The following is a 15,898-nucleotide window of genomic DNA, read 5'->3' as shown; positions in this document are numbered from 1 at the left end:
GGAAAAAATATATAAATTTTCCCCAAGTGCTTATAATGAACAAACATATTTGGGAATCACATCCACCTAGCCTAGTCAACTAAATTAAAAGCCGGAGTCATCTTAGATGCTTTCCTCTCAATTACCCTCAACATCTATTTACCAGGTTTCATATAATTTTACTTCCTAAGTGTTTCTTGAATATGGCCCCATTTTCTCTCTTTCTCTCTCGCTCTCTCTTCTCTCATTTTGACACAAGGTCTTACTTTGTCACGTAGGCTGGAGTGCATTGGCATGAACATGGCTTACTGCAGCCTCAACCTCCCAGACTCAAGTGATCCTCCTGCCTCAGCCCCCCAAGTAGCTGGAACTACAGGTGCATGCTACCATACCCAGCTAATTTTTTTTTTTGTAGAGATAGGGTTTCACCATGTCACCCAGACTGGTCTTGAACTCCTAGACTCAAGCGTTCCACTTGTGTTGGCTTCCCAAAGTGCTGGGATTACAGATGTGAGCCACCACGCTCAGCCAGCCATATCTTCCCTATCCTCATTACAAATGCTCATGGTCTCTTACCTGGAACTCCTACCTGTTTCCTAATCAGTCTTTCTGCATCTACCACAAATCTGTCCATACTACCACTACAGAAGGGGGTCCCAACCCTCACTGTGCTTTAGAATCACCTGGAGGACTTAAAAAAATCCATTGCCTGGGCCCCACTCTAGACCATATATCAGACCCTCTCACAGCAACCTTCTATGGTACCACCATTACCTTTGTTTTGCAGATGAGCAGACTGAGACTTAGCAGAGGGTTAAATAACTTCTCAAAGTCCACAGCTGAGAAGTAGTGGAGCTCAGATATGGTGCCGTTATCTGAGTGCAGAGCGTATCCTCCTAACCACATAGTATGATGCCTTCCAGACTATGCCACAGGGCTAATGAGATGGTTGGTAGGACCAGTGGTGGAGGTATGGAACACAATTAGAAGTACAGAATCGAGGGGAAAAGAATGGGAATGGTTTTCATTCAGTTGGTTTGAATGGATTCTTAGACAACCAAGTGGTGCTGTTGAGGGGGCAGTTGGAAATACAATGAAGCTCAGTCTAATTTAGGGCTAGCAAGGGATGGACAGGAGGAAATGGATACAAAAGACAATTCTGAGGTGGAAAGGACAGGATCCAATGGCTGAATGAAAGGGACAAAGGTGAGGGGGGATGTAGGATTGGCTGGGGGGACAAGAAGAGAGTAAAGCTATCTTGAAGAAAAGTTTAATACAGGGAAGGCAGCAGTTTTGGGAATGTGCTAGAGAGGACCATGAGAATCATTTTGGTGATATTAACTTCGAGAACCCAGCAGAATCTGTAAGTTGGAAATATGAATCTGGAGTTTGGGAGAGAGGTTGCAGTCAGGGATTCTGATTGAGGTTGCATCGGGTGGTTGAAACCCTGGAAGTGGATGAGAGGGATGAGTAAGGTCAACTATGAGGGATGCTCAAGAAGAGAAGCAGGCCATGGATTAAATTCTGGGGAGGTCCAAGATAAGGGGTGGGTAGAAGGGGAGAAACTAATGGAGGTGACCCAAAGAAAGGAGTGAGCAAGTGGGAGGAGGACACGAAGATAGATAGATAGATAGATAGATAGATAGATAGATAGATAGATAGACAGAGAAGACAGAAGAGAGAGAGACAGAGAGAGGAGAAAGAGAGAAACGGAGAGAGATAGAGAGAGGAGAAAGAGATAGAAAGAGAGAGAAGAAAAAGAGAAAGACGCAAGAGAGAGAAAGAAGAGAAAGATTTACTTTAAGGAATTGGCTCACTTGATTTTAAGGTCTAGCAAGTTTGAAATTTGAAGGGCAGGCTGCTAGGCTAAAAATTCAGGCAGGATTTGAGGCTTCTCTCTCTCTCTCTCTCTGTTTCTCTCTCTCTCTTTAGGCAGGGTCTCACTCTATTAGCCCAGGCTGGAAGGAAGTGGTGCAATCACTGCTCACTGCAGCCTCGACCTCCTGAGCTAGAGTGATCCTCCTGCTTCAGCCTCCCAAGTAGCTTGGACTACAGGTACAGGCCACTGTGCTGGCTAATTAATTTTTTTTTTTCTTTATAGAAAGGGTTTTGACAAGCAATGGGTAAAGAATTTCCTAAATGGTGATGGGATAACTGGCTAGTCATATGCAGAAGATGGAAACTGGACCTCTACCTTCCACTTTATACAAAGTTAACTAAAGATGTATTAAAGACTTAAATGTAAAACCCCAAACTATAAAATCCCTGCAAGACAACCTAGGCAATACCATTCAGCACATAGGCATGGGCAAAGATTTCATGACGAAGATGCCAAAAGCAAAAATTGACAAGTGGGATCTAATTAAACTAAAGAGCTTCTGAACAGCAAAAGAAACTATCAACAGAGTAAATAGACAACCTACAGAATGGGAAAACAATTTTGCAAACTGTGATCTAACAGAGATCTAATATCCAGCATCTTATAAGGAACTTATATTTACAAGAAAAAACCAAACAACCCCATTAAAAAGTGAGCAAAGGACATGAACAGACACTTTTCAAAAGAAGACATACATGTGGATGACATTCATATGAAAAAAAAGCTCAACGTCACCGATTATCAGATAGATGCAAATCAAAACCACAATGAAATACCATCTAACACCGGTCAGAATGGCTATTATTAAAAAGTCAAAAAATAACAGATGCTGGAGAAGTTGTGGAGAAAAAGGAACACTTTTACACTGTTGGTGGGAGTGTAAATTAGTTCAGCTATTGTGGAAGACAGTGTGGTGATTCCTCAAAGACCTAAAGACAGAAATACTCTTTGAACCAACAATCATATGACTGGGTATACACCCAAAGGAATATAAATAATTCTATTATAAAGACACATGCACACACATGTTCATTGCAGCACTATTCACAATGGCAAATATATGGAATCAATCTAAATGCCCATCAGTGATAGGCTGGAAAATATGGTACATATATACCATAGAATACTATGCAGCCATAAAAAAGAATGAGATCATGTCCTTTGCAGGGACATGGATGGAGCTGGAGGCCATTATCCTTAGCAAACTAACAAGAACAGAAAACCAATCACCGCATGTTCTCACTTATAAGTGGGAGATAAATGATGAGAACACATGGACGCATAGAGGGGAAGAGCACACACTGGTGCCTTCTGGAGGGTGGAGGGTAGGAGAAGGGCGAGGATCAAGAAAAACAACTAATGAGCACTAGGCTTAATACCTGGGGTGACAAAATACTCTGTACAACAAACACCCATGACACAAGTTTACCTATGTAACAAACTGAACTTGAAAGTTAAAAAAAAAAAGAGGTTCTTATTATGTTGCCCAGGCTGATCTCAAACTTCTGGACTCAGGTGAACCTTCTACCTTGGCCTCCCAAAGTGCCCGGCCTTAGATATTCATACATTTATTTATTTTTAGAGATGTGGTGGGGGTGTGGGGGGGTCTCTCTCTGTCACCTGGGCTGGAGTGCAGTGGCCCCATCATAGCTCACTGAAGCCTTGAACTCCTGGGCTCAAGCAGTCCTCCCACCTAAGCCTGCCTGGTAGCTGGGACTACAGGAGTGCACTACCATGCCGGGCAAACACACTGATTTTGAGTACAACTGTGTGCTTTCAGTCTTAAGATCTTCAGCTTTTGAAGGACCTCAGCCTTCCTCTAGTTCTAACTCCTCTCGTTCTAAGGAAATCCTTCCCATTCCTGCAGAACGTCTCCCCAACCCTTCTTCACAGTTCTCCCTCCTATCCCTGAACCATTGCAAGAGGTTTTGTGCCAAGCCTCTGGGACATGGCGCATTCTATCTCATGTTGTGATTTGGTTTTCTATGCATGTGCTCTCCTTCTAGCCTGGAGGTGAGCTGCTTAAGGGCAAAGAGCTCATGTGTAGCCCTTCCTTGTACCCATTGTCCTATAGCAGGTGCTACCTAGGGGGTGCTCCAGTAGCTTCCTTGAATGAACCAAAGAGAAGGGGTGAAGGGCGGAGTCAGTTGCCTAGGAGCTTGCATGGACTCCTGTGTCCTGGAACCAGCCTGTGTCCTGGAACCAGCCCGGAGCTGCTGGAAGATGCTGAAAGTTGGAATCCTATCTCATTTCTAAACATCTGTTCCCACTCATCTCTTTCCAGGGTCATCAGTCATCCCCACTCCGCACCCTCGCCCCCACTTTGTATAAATGAGCCCCTCACATCCCTCCATCTTCTCCATCACTGTGTGGCCACTTCTTAAATCACGCGTCTGGAAGGCGCCCTCCTGTACCCCATCCTGGAGGCTTCCTCTACTTCCCCTCTTGTTTCCTCCAGAAATGAGTCAGAGTGAAAGCAAACTTTCTGAGGTCCTGAGATCCCGGAGACAGCCTGTGAGGGCCGCTGGCCCCGCCCGCTCCGGCAGCTTGTGTGAGTGTGTGTGTGTGTGTGTGTGTGTGTGTGTGTGTGTGTGTGTGCGCGCGCGCGCGCGTCAGGGGCCAATGCTGGAAAGGAAACAGCGGACTCGCTGAGGAGAAGAAAGGAGCCGCCCCCTTCGTCGCCAGCCCCCTCCCCACTTCCCGTCCAGCGCGCTGCTCCCTTCCCCCCGCCTCTGGCCTCTGGGAGCGAGCAGGAGGCAGCCCAGGCGGAGCGGGAGGAGCTGGCAGCGGGGCGCATGCCAGGCAGGGGTCCTCAGGGCGCCCCAGCCGCCGGCGGCGGCGGCGGCGTGAGCCACCGCGCAGGTAGGGGAGCTGCCACAGAGTCCTAGCACGTCCTGGGGGGGTCCTGGCAGGGAGGGCGCGCTCTGGCCCCCAGGAAGTCGTGTAGGTCAGGGCGTGCCTCTGTTAACCCCTTTCGAGGTGAGGGAAACTGAGGCAGGACGCGAGGAGTGCGGGGTGAGAGAAGAGCGAGTCTTGGGCTGCCAGCCGGGCACCAGCGCCGAGCCAGGCCAGGTTCCTGACCCAGGACTGTGCAGCGATCCCCGGGACCCGCAGTTTGCGAAACTGTAGGAGTCTTTCCCGCGCCCCCGCTGCGTGTCCAGGTGACCGGGAAAGGTTGCAAGGGCGTGCTTGGGGTTTGGATCCGTCCTGGGACACCTGCGCCGCCCTCACTCTCGTTGCGGTGCGCCCCAGCCTGCGCCCCCTCGGGACAGGGGACGTCCCGCCCGTCTTAACCCCAAGACCCAGCTGGATCTAGGGTTCCACTGCTTCGGGGACCTGGAGGGAGGAGGCTGGGAGCGGGACCAGGAACTGGTGCCTGTGCCTTCCCTAGGGGCTGCTCTGAAATCAGTGTCACCGCCCACTTCCTACTTGGCTACAGTAACGGGGACGGCCCAAGCCGGAGACTGCTCGGTTTCCACCGCCTGGAGCGCGGGTCTCGCTGTCAACAGTTAGTGATGATTGTGGATGGTTGTTTTTCAACAATGACAGGACTTCTACCTTCTCACTCTTAAAATGTGAGGTTTTCCAAAGACAGTGAGATTTAGAGTTAGGGAGTGCTGCCTTGTGTCCTTGCTAGGTGAGGACAGGGCTGGGTCAGTCGCTTAACCTCTCAGAGCCTCAGTCTCCTGAAATGTAAAAGAGAACACTCATAGCCTGGCCTCCATGTGTCGTTAGGTTTGTTGTATGGGAAATCAATTTGCAAAGTGTTATCATCAACTGGACAAATTTGAGTTGGGCAGCACTAGGACCATAGGAACTGGGGTTTGGAGACAGTCTGCCTGCCTGTCAATCCTGGACATGGAGGAGACTGTGACAGTACCTGCTTCATAGGGTTGTTATGTGGTTTAACTGCGATGGTGGAAGTGAAGTACCTTGCCCAATGCCTGAGATACCCAGTGCACTCTCAAAAAACCTTAGTTGCTATTTTTCCTAGGCAAAATCTAAATAATTGGGAGTAATGTGAGAATACCAGTTTGATTTGATTAATGCAGGACTAGTAGGGCATTTAAAAACACATGTAGTTCTCCTGTGCTCGGCACGGTACATGAAGTCCTCTGAGGTTCAGTTCTGTGCCGCAGTGCAAAAAGAGCCCTGGACAAGACACCCGCTTTTTGGGCTCTTTGACTTTGAGCCTGTTTTCTCATCTGTTTACAAAAAAGATAAAAGAAAAATGGGGGTAGTAATTACTGCCTTTTGTACTGATCGCATTGCCTGAGGATCAAATGAGGCAAAAGATCTGAAAGCACCTTGTGGAGTATGAGTCACTATGCACATATAAGACATGATAGTACTAGGAGGGAATGGTAACATCTGCAGGTTTTTAGAACTTACTATGTGCCAGACATTTTATTATGAATTCCTTTGATGAAATCCTCCCCGCATCTTTATGAGACTGGGATTACAGTCCTCATTTCCCTATGACAAAGCCGAGGTTCAGGGTTACCCTGCTTGGTTCCCAAGCTCACAGAGCTCTTAAGCGTAAAGCCAGGATTAGAACCCTGGTGTGGGTGTCACTCACAACTGTGTTCTTGGCCACTTGCCAAACTGAAATTATAAAGTGGAGCTGTGATTCAGAACAGACCTATATTAGAATTTAGGTAATTTTTTTTCTTTAGGTGACAGAGTCTTGCTCTGTCACCCAGGATGGAGTGCAGTGGCACAATCATGGCTCACTGTAGCCTTGAACTCCTGGGCTCAAGAGATCCTCCTGTTCCAGCTTTTTGAGTAGTTGGGATTACAGGCGCATGCCACCATGCCCAGATAATTATTTTTTTTAGAGTTGGAGTCTTTCTATGTTGCTCAGGCTGGTCTCGACCTCCTGGCTTCAATCATTCCTCCCACTTTGGCCTCCCAAAGTGCTAGGATTACAGGCATGAGCCACCAGGCCCAACCTCCATCCTGCATATCTATAGACCAAAAATGTAAGAGTGAATTGTTAGTCCTGGCAAAAGAGGCTTTGGCATAATTTTAATTTCCTTCAGACTTGTTTTATAAAATATACTTTAAACTATCTTCTTGTAAAACAAATGATGACAATTTGCAGAAAAGTTATTAAAACATTGAAAGAACAGGTTGCAAGATCTCATTGCAAATCTCAAAGTCGTATCTGGATTGTTTTGTTTTGTTTCAACACTCATCTGCCAGAACCCTTAGGATAGCACATGAGGTGTAACCAGAAATCGAGGCGATGGGTGTCATGGTTACTTTGCAGGGCTGGGCCTCAAGACTTTTCTGCAGGAAGTTCATTGCTCACCCAAGATGCCTCCAGAAGAAAGCAGAAACTTCCGAGAGGAGCGTGAATGCTCTGTTTCTGTGTTGCAGAAACAATTCCTAGTTTATTTGTTTCCTAAATTAAGTTTATCTTATTGGTTTTTGTTTTTCCAAAAGCAATGCATGCTCATTACAGGAAGCACAGAAAACTACAAACAAGTAAATGAACACTAAAAAATACTGTAATCTCACCAAGGTAGAGAAATACCTTGTAACCCATTTCTATGCTGCATGCATCCATCCAAAAGTGAGATGCAAACTATTATTGTTTTTTGTTAAATGACAAAAATATTACTTGCTAATTGCTCAAACATTATGACATTAATGCAGAAAAAAAAGCCAATTTATTATGCTCATTAAAACTTTTTCTTTTTTTAAAATCTAAAAATTTTGATTGGAGAAGGATTAGAGACTAAATTGTTGATATTTGAATTTTATTGTGGTTTTGGTTAAAGTTTTGACGCAGGACCTTCAGAGCAAAGAGAGGGTACAATGGTGACCTTTAAACAATGTATATATTTTTTGAGACGGAGTCTCGTTCTGTTGCCAGGCTGGAGTGCAGCGGCACGATTTCGGCTCACTGCAACCTCTGCCTCCTGGGTTCAAGCGATTCTCCTGCCTCAGCCTCTCGAGTAGTGGGATTACAGGTGCCCACCACCATGTCCAGCTAATTTTTGTATTTTTAATAGAGACAGGGTTTCACCATGTTGACCAGCATGGTCTCGATCTCCTGACCTTGTGATCTGCCAGCCTCAGCCTCCCAAAGTGCTGGGATTACAGGCGTGAGCCACTGTGCCCGGCCCTTTAAACAAGATTTAAAGCCCAGTGCACGAAGTTTCTGAGACCGCGCCTGGCCCTTTAAACAAGACTTAAAGACCAGCACACAAAGTTTCTGAGTACAAAAATAGGTAATATTTTAGGTTAGGGTCATTAGACGAGAATTAGAATCATTCTTTTTTTTTTCTTTTTTTAATTAAAAAAGATGGAGTCTCCTTATGTTGGCCAGATTGACCTTGAGCCTCAAGCAACTCTTCTGCCTCGACCTCCCAAAGTACTAGGATTACAGATGTGAACCATTGCACCTGGCCAGAATCATTCTTTTGATAATAATGATGGTAATTCAGTTTATATGCTGTGTTCTCATGAATCCAAGCAGAGCCCACTGCTTCCAGAGATTCCCTTGGCAGCCACCCTGGGTTGAGGAGGGTCCCCTCCTGGCACAGCTGGAACCACTGGTGAAGAGCCATTTTTCAGTCAGCACCGTTTAGTAATATAAGACTTTTAGCCTCGAGGAGTCTTCCGTTGTTAGTTCCTAACTTTAATGACTTTGTGGTAAAAATTCCTTGGCGAATGACTTCTGTGCAACAATCATGTAATTTTTAAAATTCCAGATGCTTTAGCCGTTCAGAATCCATTTTTTCTTTCAAAACCAGAGTTCACCAGCTGTTTCTCTTGAGCAAAGACTTTGCAATCAGCTTTCAAATGTTCACACCAAGTAGAAGCAGGAAGGGAGAACTGTGGCTGGGCAATGAATGAGATATGGACATTTAGCTGTAGAAGGTAGGCAGAGGCTCACATGGTGTGCACAGCCTCTTATATGACTACTGGTCCTGTATCTGCTTCCTTTCCCTGCCCCATTTCCCCTTTGGCCACCTGCTTTTTGTCATGACTCAGAAATGGATGCTAGACATCATGGGGCTCCCTCCAGTCACTAGGGTCACTGGTCGCTGACTTATAAACAGAATCACAGAACTTATTGTCAGATGAAGCTTCAAAACACCAATTGGCTAAACTCCTTGTGTTCTGGCAGGTAAGATGTCGGCATCCTTATTTCACAAATGATGCTACTGAGAACTATGTATGTAGAGACATAGTCTCAAAATAAGTGCAGTCATGCGTCGCATAATGACATTTTGGTCAATGTCACATATGTGAGAGTGGTCCCATTAGATTATACTGGGGCTGACAATTTCCTATTGCCTAGTATTTACTACACATTTTATTGTTATTTTGTGTACTTCTACTTAGTAAAAAAACGTTAACTGTAAACCAGCCTCAGGCAGGTCCTTCAGGAGGTATCCAGAAGGCATTGTTGTCATAGGAGATGATGGCTCCACGCGTATTTTTGCCTTGAAGACCTTCCAATGGGACAAGGTGTGGAGGTGGAAGGCAGGGATAGTGATGATCCTGACCCTGGGTAGGCCCAGGCTAGTGTGTGTGTTTGTGTCTTAGTTTTTAACAAAAAGTTTGAAAAGTAAAAAAATAAAAATTCAAAATAGGAGCTTATAGGATAATAAGGATATAAAGAAAAAATATTTTTGTACAGCTGCACAATGTATTTGTGTTTTAAGCTAAGTGTTATTATAAAAAAGTCAAAAAGTTAAAAAAATTAAAAAATTATTATATAGAAAGTAAAAAATTATGGTATACTAAAGATAATTTGTTGAATAAAAAAATTTAAATGAATTTAGTATAGCCTAAGTGTACAGTGTTTATAAATACAGTAGCATAAAATTATGTCCTCGGCCCTCACATGCATTCACCACTCACTCACTGACTCACCTAGAGCAACTTCCAGTCCTGCAAGCTCCATGCATGATAAGCCTCCTATACAGGTGTACCATTTTTCATCTTTTATAGTGTATTTTTACCGTACCTTGTCTATGTTTAGATATGTTTAGATGGAAAAGTACTTACCATTGTGTTACAACTGCCTACAGTATTCAGTACAGTAACATGCTGCACAGGTTTGTAGCCTAGGAACAGTAGGCTATACAATATAGCTTAGGTGTGTCATAGCCTATACCATCTAGGTTTTTGTGAGTACACTCTACGGTGTTTGCATGACAAAATGACCTAATGACACATTTCTCAGAACGTGTCCCTGTCAATAAGTGGTGCACGACTGTGATTGAAATAAGTAGCCCCACATTATTTTTCTCATGTCAACTTCAGGTTAATTTTCCAGCCACATGGCCTTGTGCTTGCTCATCATTAAAAAACGTGGGTAAAATTCTACCTGTTCAGCCACAACATTTGTCTGTCATGGGTGGACTTTTACCCTTTATTTTCAGAGTTCAGAGTTTGAACTCTCAGAGAAATGCAAATAAAATAGTAAACTCAAGGTGAGGAACAGCAATCTCTGAAGATAAATCATATATTTATTGTACAGTATTGAATGTTGTAAGTGGCAGTAGAGATCCTGTAATCTGGCCTTCTTATTTTACAGGTGAGAAAAGTGAGAAACAGCAGCAGAGTGATTGTTAGAACCTGGCTCCTCCTCTTTTACTTAGAACTCTTTTCATTAAGTTGTGTCATTTCATAGTTCTGTATAATTCATCCCTGCTTAAGATACATTAAATGAATTGAACTGAATCCCTTTTGTTTTGAGCCATGATGGCTCTTAAAAACTTAGATTTTTGGCCGGGAGCAGTGGCTCATGCCTGTAATTCCAGCAGTTTGGGAGGCCAAGGTGGGCAGATGACCTGAGATCAGGAGTTCGAGATCATCCTGGCCACCATGGCAGAACCCCATCTCTACTAAAAATACAAAAATTGGCTGAGGATGGTGGTGTGCGCCTGTAATCCCAGCTACTCCAGAAGCTGAGGCTGGAGAATCGCTTGAACCTGGGAGGCAGAGGTTGCGGTGAGCCGAGATCGTGTCACTGCACTCCAGCCTGGGCTACAGAGAGAGACTCCATCAAAAAGACAAACAAACAAAAAACCACATAGATTTTCAAGTAATTACTATTGTTACACTAAATGTCAGTGGGTCCTTAAGAATCTATTTGTTCATGAATTCATTATTTATTCATTCAACGTTTATTGAGTGGCTACTTGGTTCAGAATTAGAATTAGCATGAGAGCCACGCATTAGAAAGGTATCACTTTTTGACTAAATTAAAAACTTGCTAAAAATAGTTATCCATTGATGGAATAGGCTACCCTGAAAGGCAGAGAGCATTTTGTCATTGGAAGTATGTAGGGCAGTGCTGGATGACTCTAGGGTGACTGTCATGGGGGTTCTGCACCGGGGAGGGGGCTGCGTGGGATGATGAATGGGAACCCTTCCAGCGCTAAGATGCTGTGATTGTTGTCCTGCAGAATTGGGATTGTGCAGGATTTGAGCTACCGTGTAAATTTCCTATTCCCTGCTCATTGGGCTTTCACATTTTGCTTCCTTCCCTTGCCCAGGTGGTTCCATTTCAGGAAGCTTAGATAGCTTCTTTGCAGTCATCTGCCCGAATGTAGTAGCTACTTTAACTCCCCAGAGCGGTACATGTCTAGGATTGATATTAATCATTAACACAATTATGTTCACCCAGGTGAACAGATCTACCAGGAATAGAAATGTGCATTTGACAGGTGGCCCTGCATGGAGACTAATCGCTTTCACAGGTTGAAAGGTGAAATATCTAAAGTTTAATGAGTAAGTTGTGTCCTGAATGTGGAATCTGAGTTGAAATTGCATTTTGTGACATGTACACCTACCTAACTTTTCTTTTTCGTACCTGTCATCTTTTTTTTTTTGAAACAGAGTCTTGCTCTGTAGCCCAGGCTGGAGTGCAGTGGCACAGTCTTGGCTCACTGCAACCTCCACCTCCCAGGTTCAAGCAATTCTCCTGCCTCAGCCTCCCGAGTAGCTGAGATTACAGGCATGCCCCACCATGTGCAGCTAATTTTTGTATTTTTAGTAGAGACAGAGTTTCACCATGTCGGCCAGGCTGGTCTTGAACTCCTGACCTCAAGTGATCTGCCTGCCTCGGCTTCTTAAAGTGCTGGGATTACAGGAGTGAGCCACCGCGCCCGGCCTGTACCTGTCATCTCTTGATTTGTGAGTGGATTGATTATTGGACTTTATTTTTAACACAGGAGAATGTGCGTGTTTTGCATTTGTAAGTGAAAGCATGCCTCATCTTACTCCAACACTGATAAGAAAAGGAAGATTATTTTACAGTAGTCAAGTGAAAAAAAAAAAGTAAATACAGAGATAAAACGGGGTTCTAATGTTTCTGCTACACTGGAAACTTAGAGTTGCAAGAGCTGTTTTGGGATCACAAATCTTCTGAAGAAAAAAGTTTGCATGTTTCAGTACAAGTCTTAATGTTTCCCTAGCATCTTGTGTTATAGCTGCAGGCCAAGCAAAATGAAATGTGAGACACTGTCCTTGGGGATAGATCATCCGTATTCAATTTAAACAGTAGATTTGGGGGCCTTAAATTACCTCGACTCTATTAATCATTTTGTGTTCCTTAGTTTATAGAATTATCTCTTAGAGACATTAATTTATCCATTAATTTCTTCCATTGTGTTTATTTATTCATTCACAAACACCAGCACCTACTGTATACACAGTACAGTGTTGTGCATTGCAGTGTACTTAAAAATGTAGAGTGCCAGGCATGGTGGTGCATGCTTATAGTCCCAGCTCCTTGGAAGGCTGGTGTGGGAGGATTGCTTGAGGCCAGCAGTTCAAGGTTGCAGTGTGCTATGCTTGTGCCTACGAATAGCCACTGCACTCCAGCCTGGACAACATAGCAAGACCCTGTCTCAAAAAAAAAAAAAATGACAAAATTCCCCCCAAAACAAAAATGTAGATTGTTCTCAAGGTCCATCCAGTCTAGAGAGAAGAACGAAGGGAGCCTGGTATTCTTAGGCCTTAGAGCTTAACAGCCACACTTAGGATGCCTCTTCAGAAGGTGTTCCAGGCCTTTCTGTGTCTTCCAAGTTCTGATACTGGATTATGTCATTATGTCTCTGTTGAGTAACTCCTTCCAGTCAGGCCTGCACACTGCTGCCAGGACAGTCCTCACAAAGCACAGATCTGATTGGGTTATTGTTCCTCTGTGGAAAGGGCTTTCAGAGACTCATTATCTCCCCCCAAGCAAATTCTTAGCATCTCTTTTCAAGCCTTCCGTACACTGGCCCTTAAACACTTAAAACGGACACTCTGGCCTTTTTATTATGCACATTATTCTGCCCACTGAGAATATTACAGAACCCATCTTCCTTGCTCCCAGTCTGAACACATCAAAATGTCATCCCTCATTTACCATCTAGCAAATCAATAATGCTTCTCAGCCTTCTCTGGTTCTCTGGAATCGTCTGCTCTCTCCTTCTTCTGTTATAGTTTGTTATGGATGTAACCTGTTTTTCTGATTCCAATGTAGACTTTTTCAGCTCAAGGTTTCAGTTCTGGTTTATCTCCTTACTCCCTCATCTACGTAGTACACTTATGGTTTACTCTGTTCTCACTTTATTAGACCAAACTCTTAATTATATTTAGGATGGATTAATCCAATGCATAGATTAACCAAGTCTATTATTTTTATATCTTTTGAAACGAATCAGGAGTTTCAGAAGTTCAGTTCAGTTTAAATATTTATTGAGATGCATACACTATATAGTCAGATACTATGATAGCTCTTGAATATAAAAAATATATATACTTATGCTTGTATATATATGTAAATTGATATGTAAATTCAAATAGATAGTGTTGTCTACACCATTGAGAAGCCTATAGTCCCGTGGAAAAAAGAGAATTAATTCTCATGAAGTTTCTGGATATTGTTTCATCAGAATGACTGGGCACATCGGGGTGTACCAAAATCATTAAGAAGCATTTAGCACCTAGTAGATGCCTAATAAATACCTTACAGGCTGGATGGATGGATAGATGGAGGAAGAAAGAAGGACTCCTTTAATTTATAATTTACCTATTGCTGGGTTTTCTCCTAGGTATGACAATTTTGAAAACAATTTACTCAATGTTGATTTCCAGACTGTGTATGAAATATGCTGCTCTTCATTCAGAAAGGGATATATAAATCTCCATTTGTAGAACACTGAGTTAATTTCATGGTTGTGGTGTTGCTTTTGCTTACTTTCACCCACATTTTCTCCTCTGTAGGGTGGCAGCTCTGTAGGGTGGACACATGCTTTGGGAGACCTGCAGCTGTTTGTGTCTGGGGGCCATGGTGAAGGGGAGTGACTCATTGACCCAGAACTCATGATCTCATCTCTCACCCAGCTGGCTAATCGGCCTTGGGGACAGAAGGATGAGCGCTGCACTCCCTCCTAATCTTGCAGCTTTTGTGTCTTTCTTTACTTGACTTAAATTATAATTTGAATGGAAAAATGGACAAATTCTATCATTTGAATTTAACTTTTATATATTTTCTTGACTCTGATTTGGGATTATCGAAGTGCATTCATTCAAATATTTATTGTGTTTTTGAAACTTTTTTTGAAAAGCATAAGGTAATAAATGATAAAAGATATTGTTATTACCCCTGTTTTTCCCATTTCAAGGAGTCAGAACAGGCTCAGTGGAAACAAAATGAGATATCTTATGGGAGTCACTTTCCCTTCGGCTAATCTTGGTATGAATTTTTATTGACACTATCTTTAAAATTTTATTCTGCTTTTTAAATTTTAATTTAAAAAAAATTTTTAAATTTTACTTTAAGTTCTGGGATACATGTGCAGAACATGCAGGTTTGTTACATAGGTATACATGTGCCATGGTGGTTTGCTGCACCTATCAACTTATCATCTAGGTTTTAAGCCCTGCATGCATTAGGTATTTTTCCTGATGCTCTCCCTCCCCTTGGCCCCTACCCCCTAGCAGGCCCTGGTATGTGATGTTCCCCTTCCTGTGTCCATGTGTTCTCATTGTTCAATTCCCACTTATGAGTGAGAACATGTGGTGTTTGGTTTTCTGTTCCTGTGTTAGTTTGCTGAGAATGATGGTTTCCAGCTTCATCCATGTCCCTGCAAAGGACATGAACTCATCCTTTTTTGTGGCTGCATAGTATTCCTTGGTGTGTATGTGCCACATTTTCTTTACCGGTCTATCATTGATGGGCATTTGGGTTGGTTCCAAGTCTTTGCTATTGTAAATAGTGCTGCAGTAAACATACGTGTGCATGTATCTTTATAGTAGAATGATTTACAAGCCTTTGGGTATACACCCAGTAATGGGATTGCTGGGTCAAGTGATTAGTTTTTTATTTATGTAAATTTATGGGGTACAGTGCAATTTCATTACATGCATAGTTTGCCTAATGGTCAAGTCGGGGCTTTTAGGATGTCCATCACCCAAATAATGTACATTGTACCCACTGAGTAATTTCTCATCCTTCACCCCTCCTATCCTCACCCTTCTGAGTCTCCATTGTCTGTTATTCCACTTTCTACATCCATGTGTGGACATGATTTAGCTCCCACTTGTAGGTGAGACCATGTGATATTTGTCTTTCTGTGTCTGACTTGTTTCATTTAAGATAATGGTTTCCAGTTCCATCCATGTTGTTGCAAAAGGCATGATTTCATTTTGTATGGCTGAATAGTTTTCCCTTTTGTATGTATACTGTATTTTCTTTATCCAGTTCTCTATTGATGAACATCTAGGTTGATTCCATATCTTTGCTGTTGTGAATATTGCTGTGATAAACATGTGAGTCCAGGTATTTTTCTGATACATTGATTTATTTTCCTTTGGGTAGATATGCAATAGTAGGATTGCTGTATTAAATGGTAGTTTTATTTTTAGTTCTTTGAGAAATCTCCATACTGTTTTCCATAGAGATTTTAATAATTTACATTCTCACCAATAGTGGGTAGATAAGCAATAGTAGGATTGCTGTATTAAATGGTAGTTTTATTTTTAGTTCTTTGAGAAATCTCCATACTGTTTTCCATAGAG

At 43.0% G+C, this 15,898-nt stretch overlaps 1 protein-coding gene across 9 annotated transcripts in view; it reads left to right on the top strand.

Annotated features, from left to right (window-relative positions):
• Positions 1 to 4,482: 4,482 nt before the first annotated feature.
• The window catches only part of DISC1 (DISC1 scaffold protein), a 422,688-nt gene continuing 411,272 nt past the window's right edge, over positions 4,483 to 15,898 (top strand). For 4 of the 9 annotated variants that reach the window (XM_024249406.3, XM_054561508.2, XM_054561520.2 and 1 more), the window contains exon 1: positions 4,493 to 4,720. In XM_024249406.3, the coding sequence (XP_024105174.2) occupies positions 4,654 to 4,720 (67 nt within the window). In that variant the 5' untranslated portion in view covers positions 4,493 to 4,653. Of the gene's footprint in view, positions 4,721 to 15,898 lie in introns of all 9 variants that reach the window. The other 5 variants (XM_024249403.3, XM_054561502.2, XM_024249434.3 and 2 more) reach the window with 4 other exon arrangements.

Source organism: Pongo abelii, chromosome 1 (assembly GCF_028885655.2).
Source record: "Pongo abelii isolate AG06213 chromosome 1, NHGRI_mPonAbe1-v2.0_pri, whole genome shotgun sequence".
NCBI lineage: Eukaryota > Metazoa > Chordata > Mammalia > Primates > Hominidae > Pongo > Pongo abelii.
The sequence above is the reverse complement of the archived record's forward strand: the minus strand, read 5'-3'. Positions and strand labels throughout refer to the sequence as shown.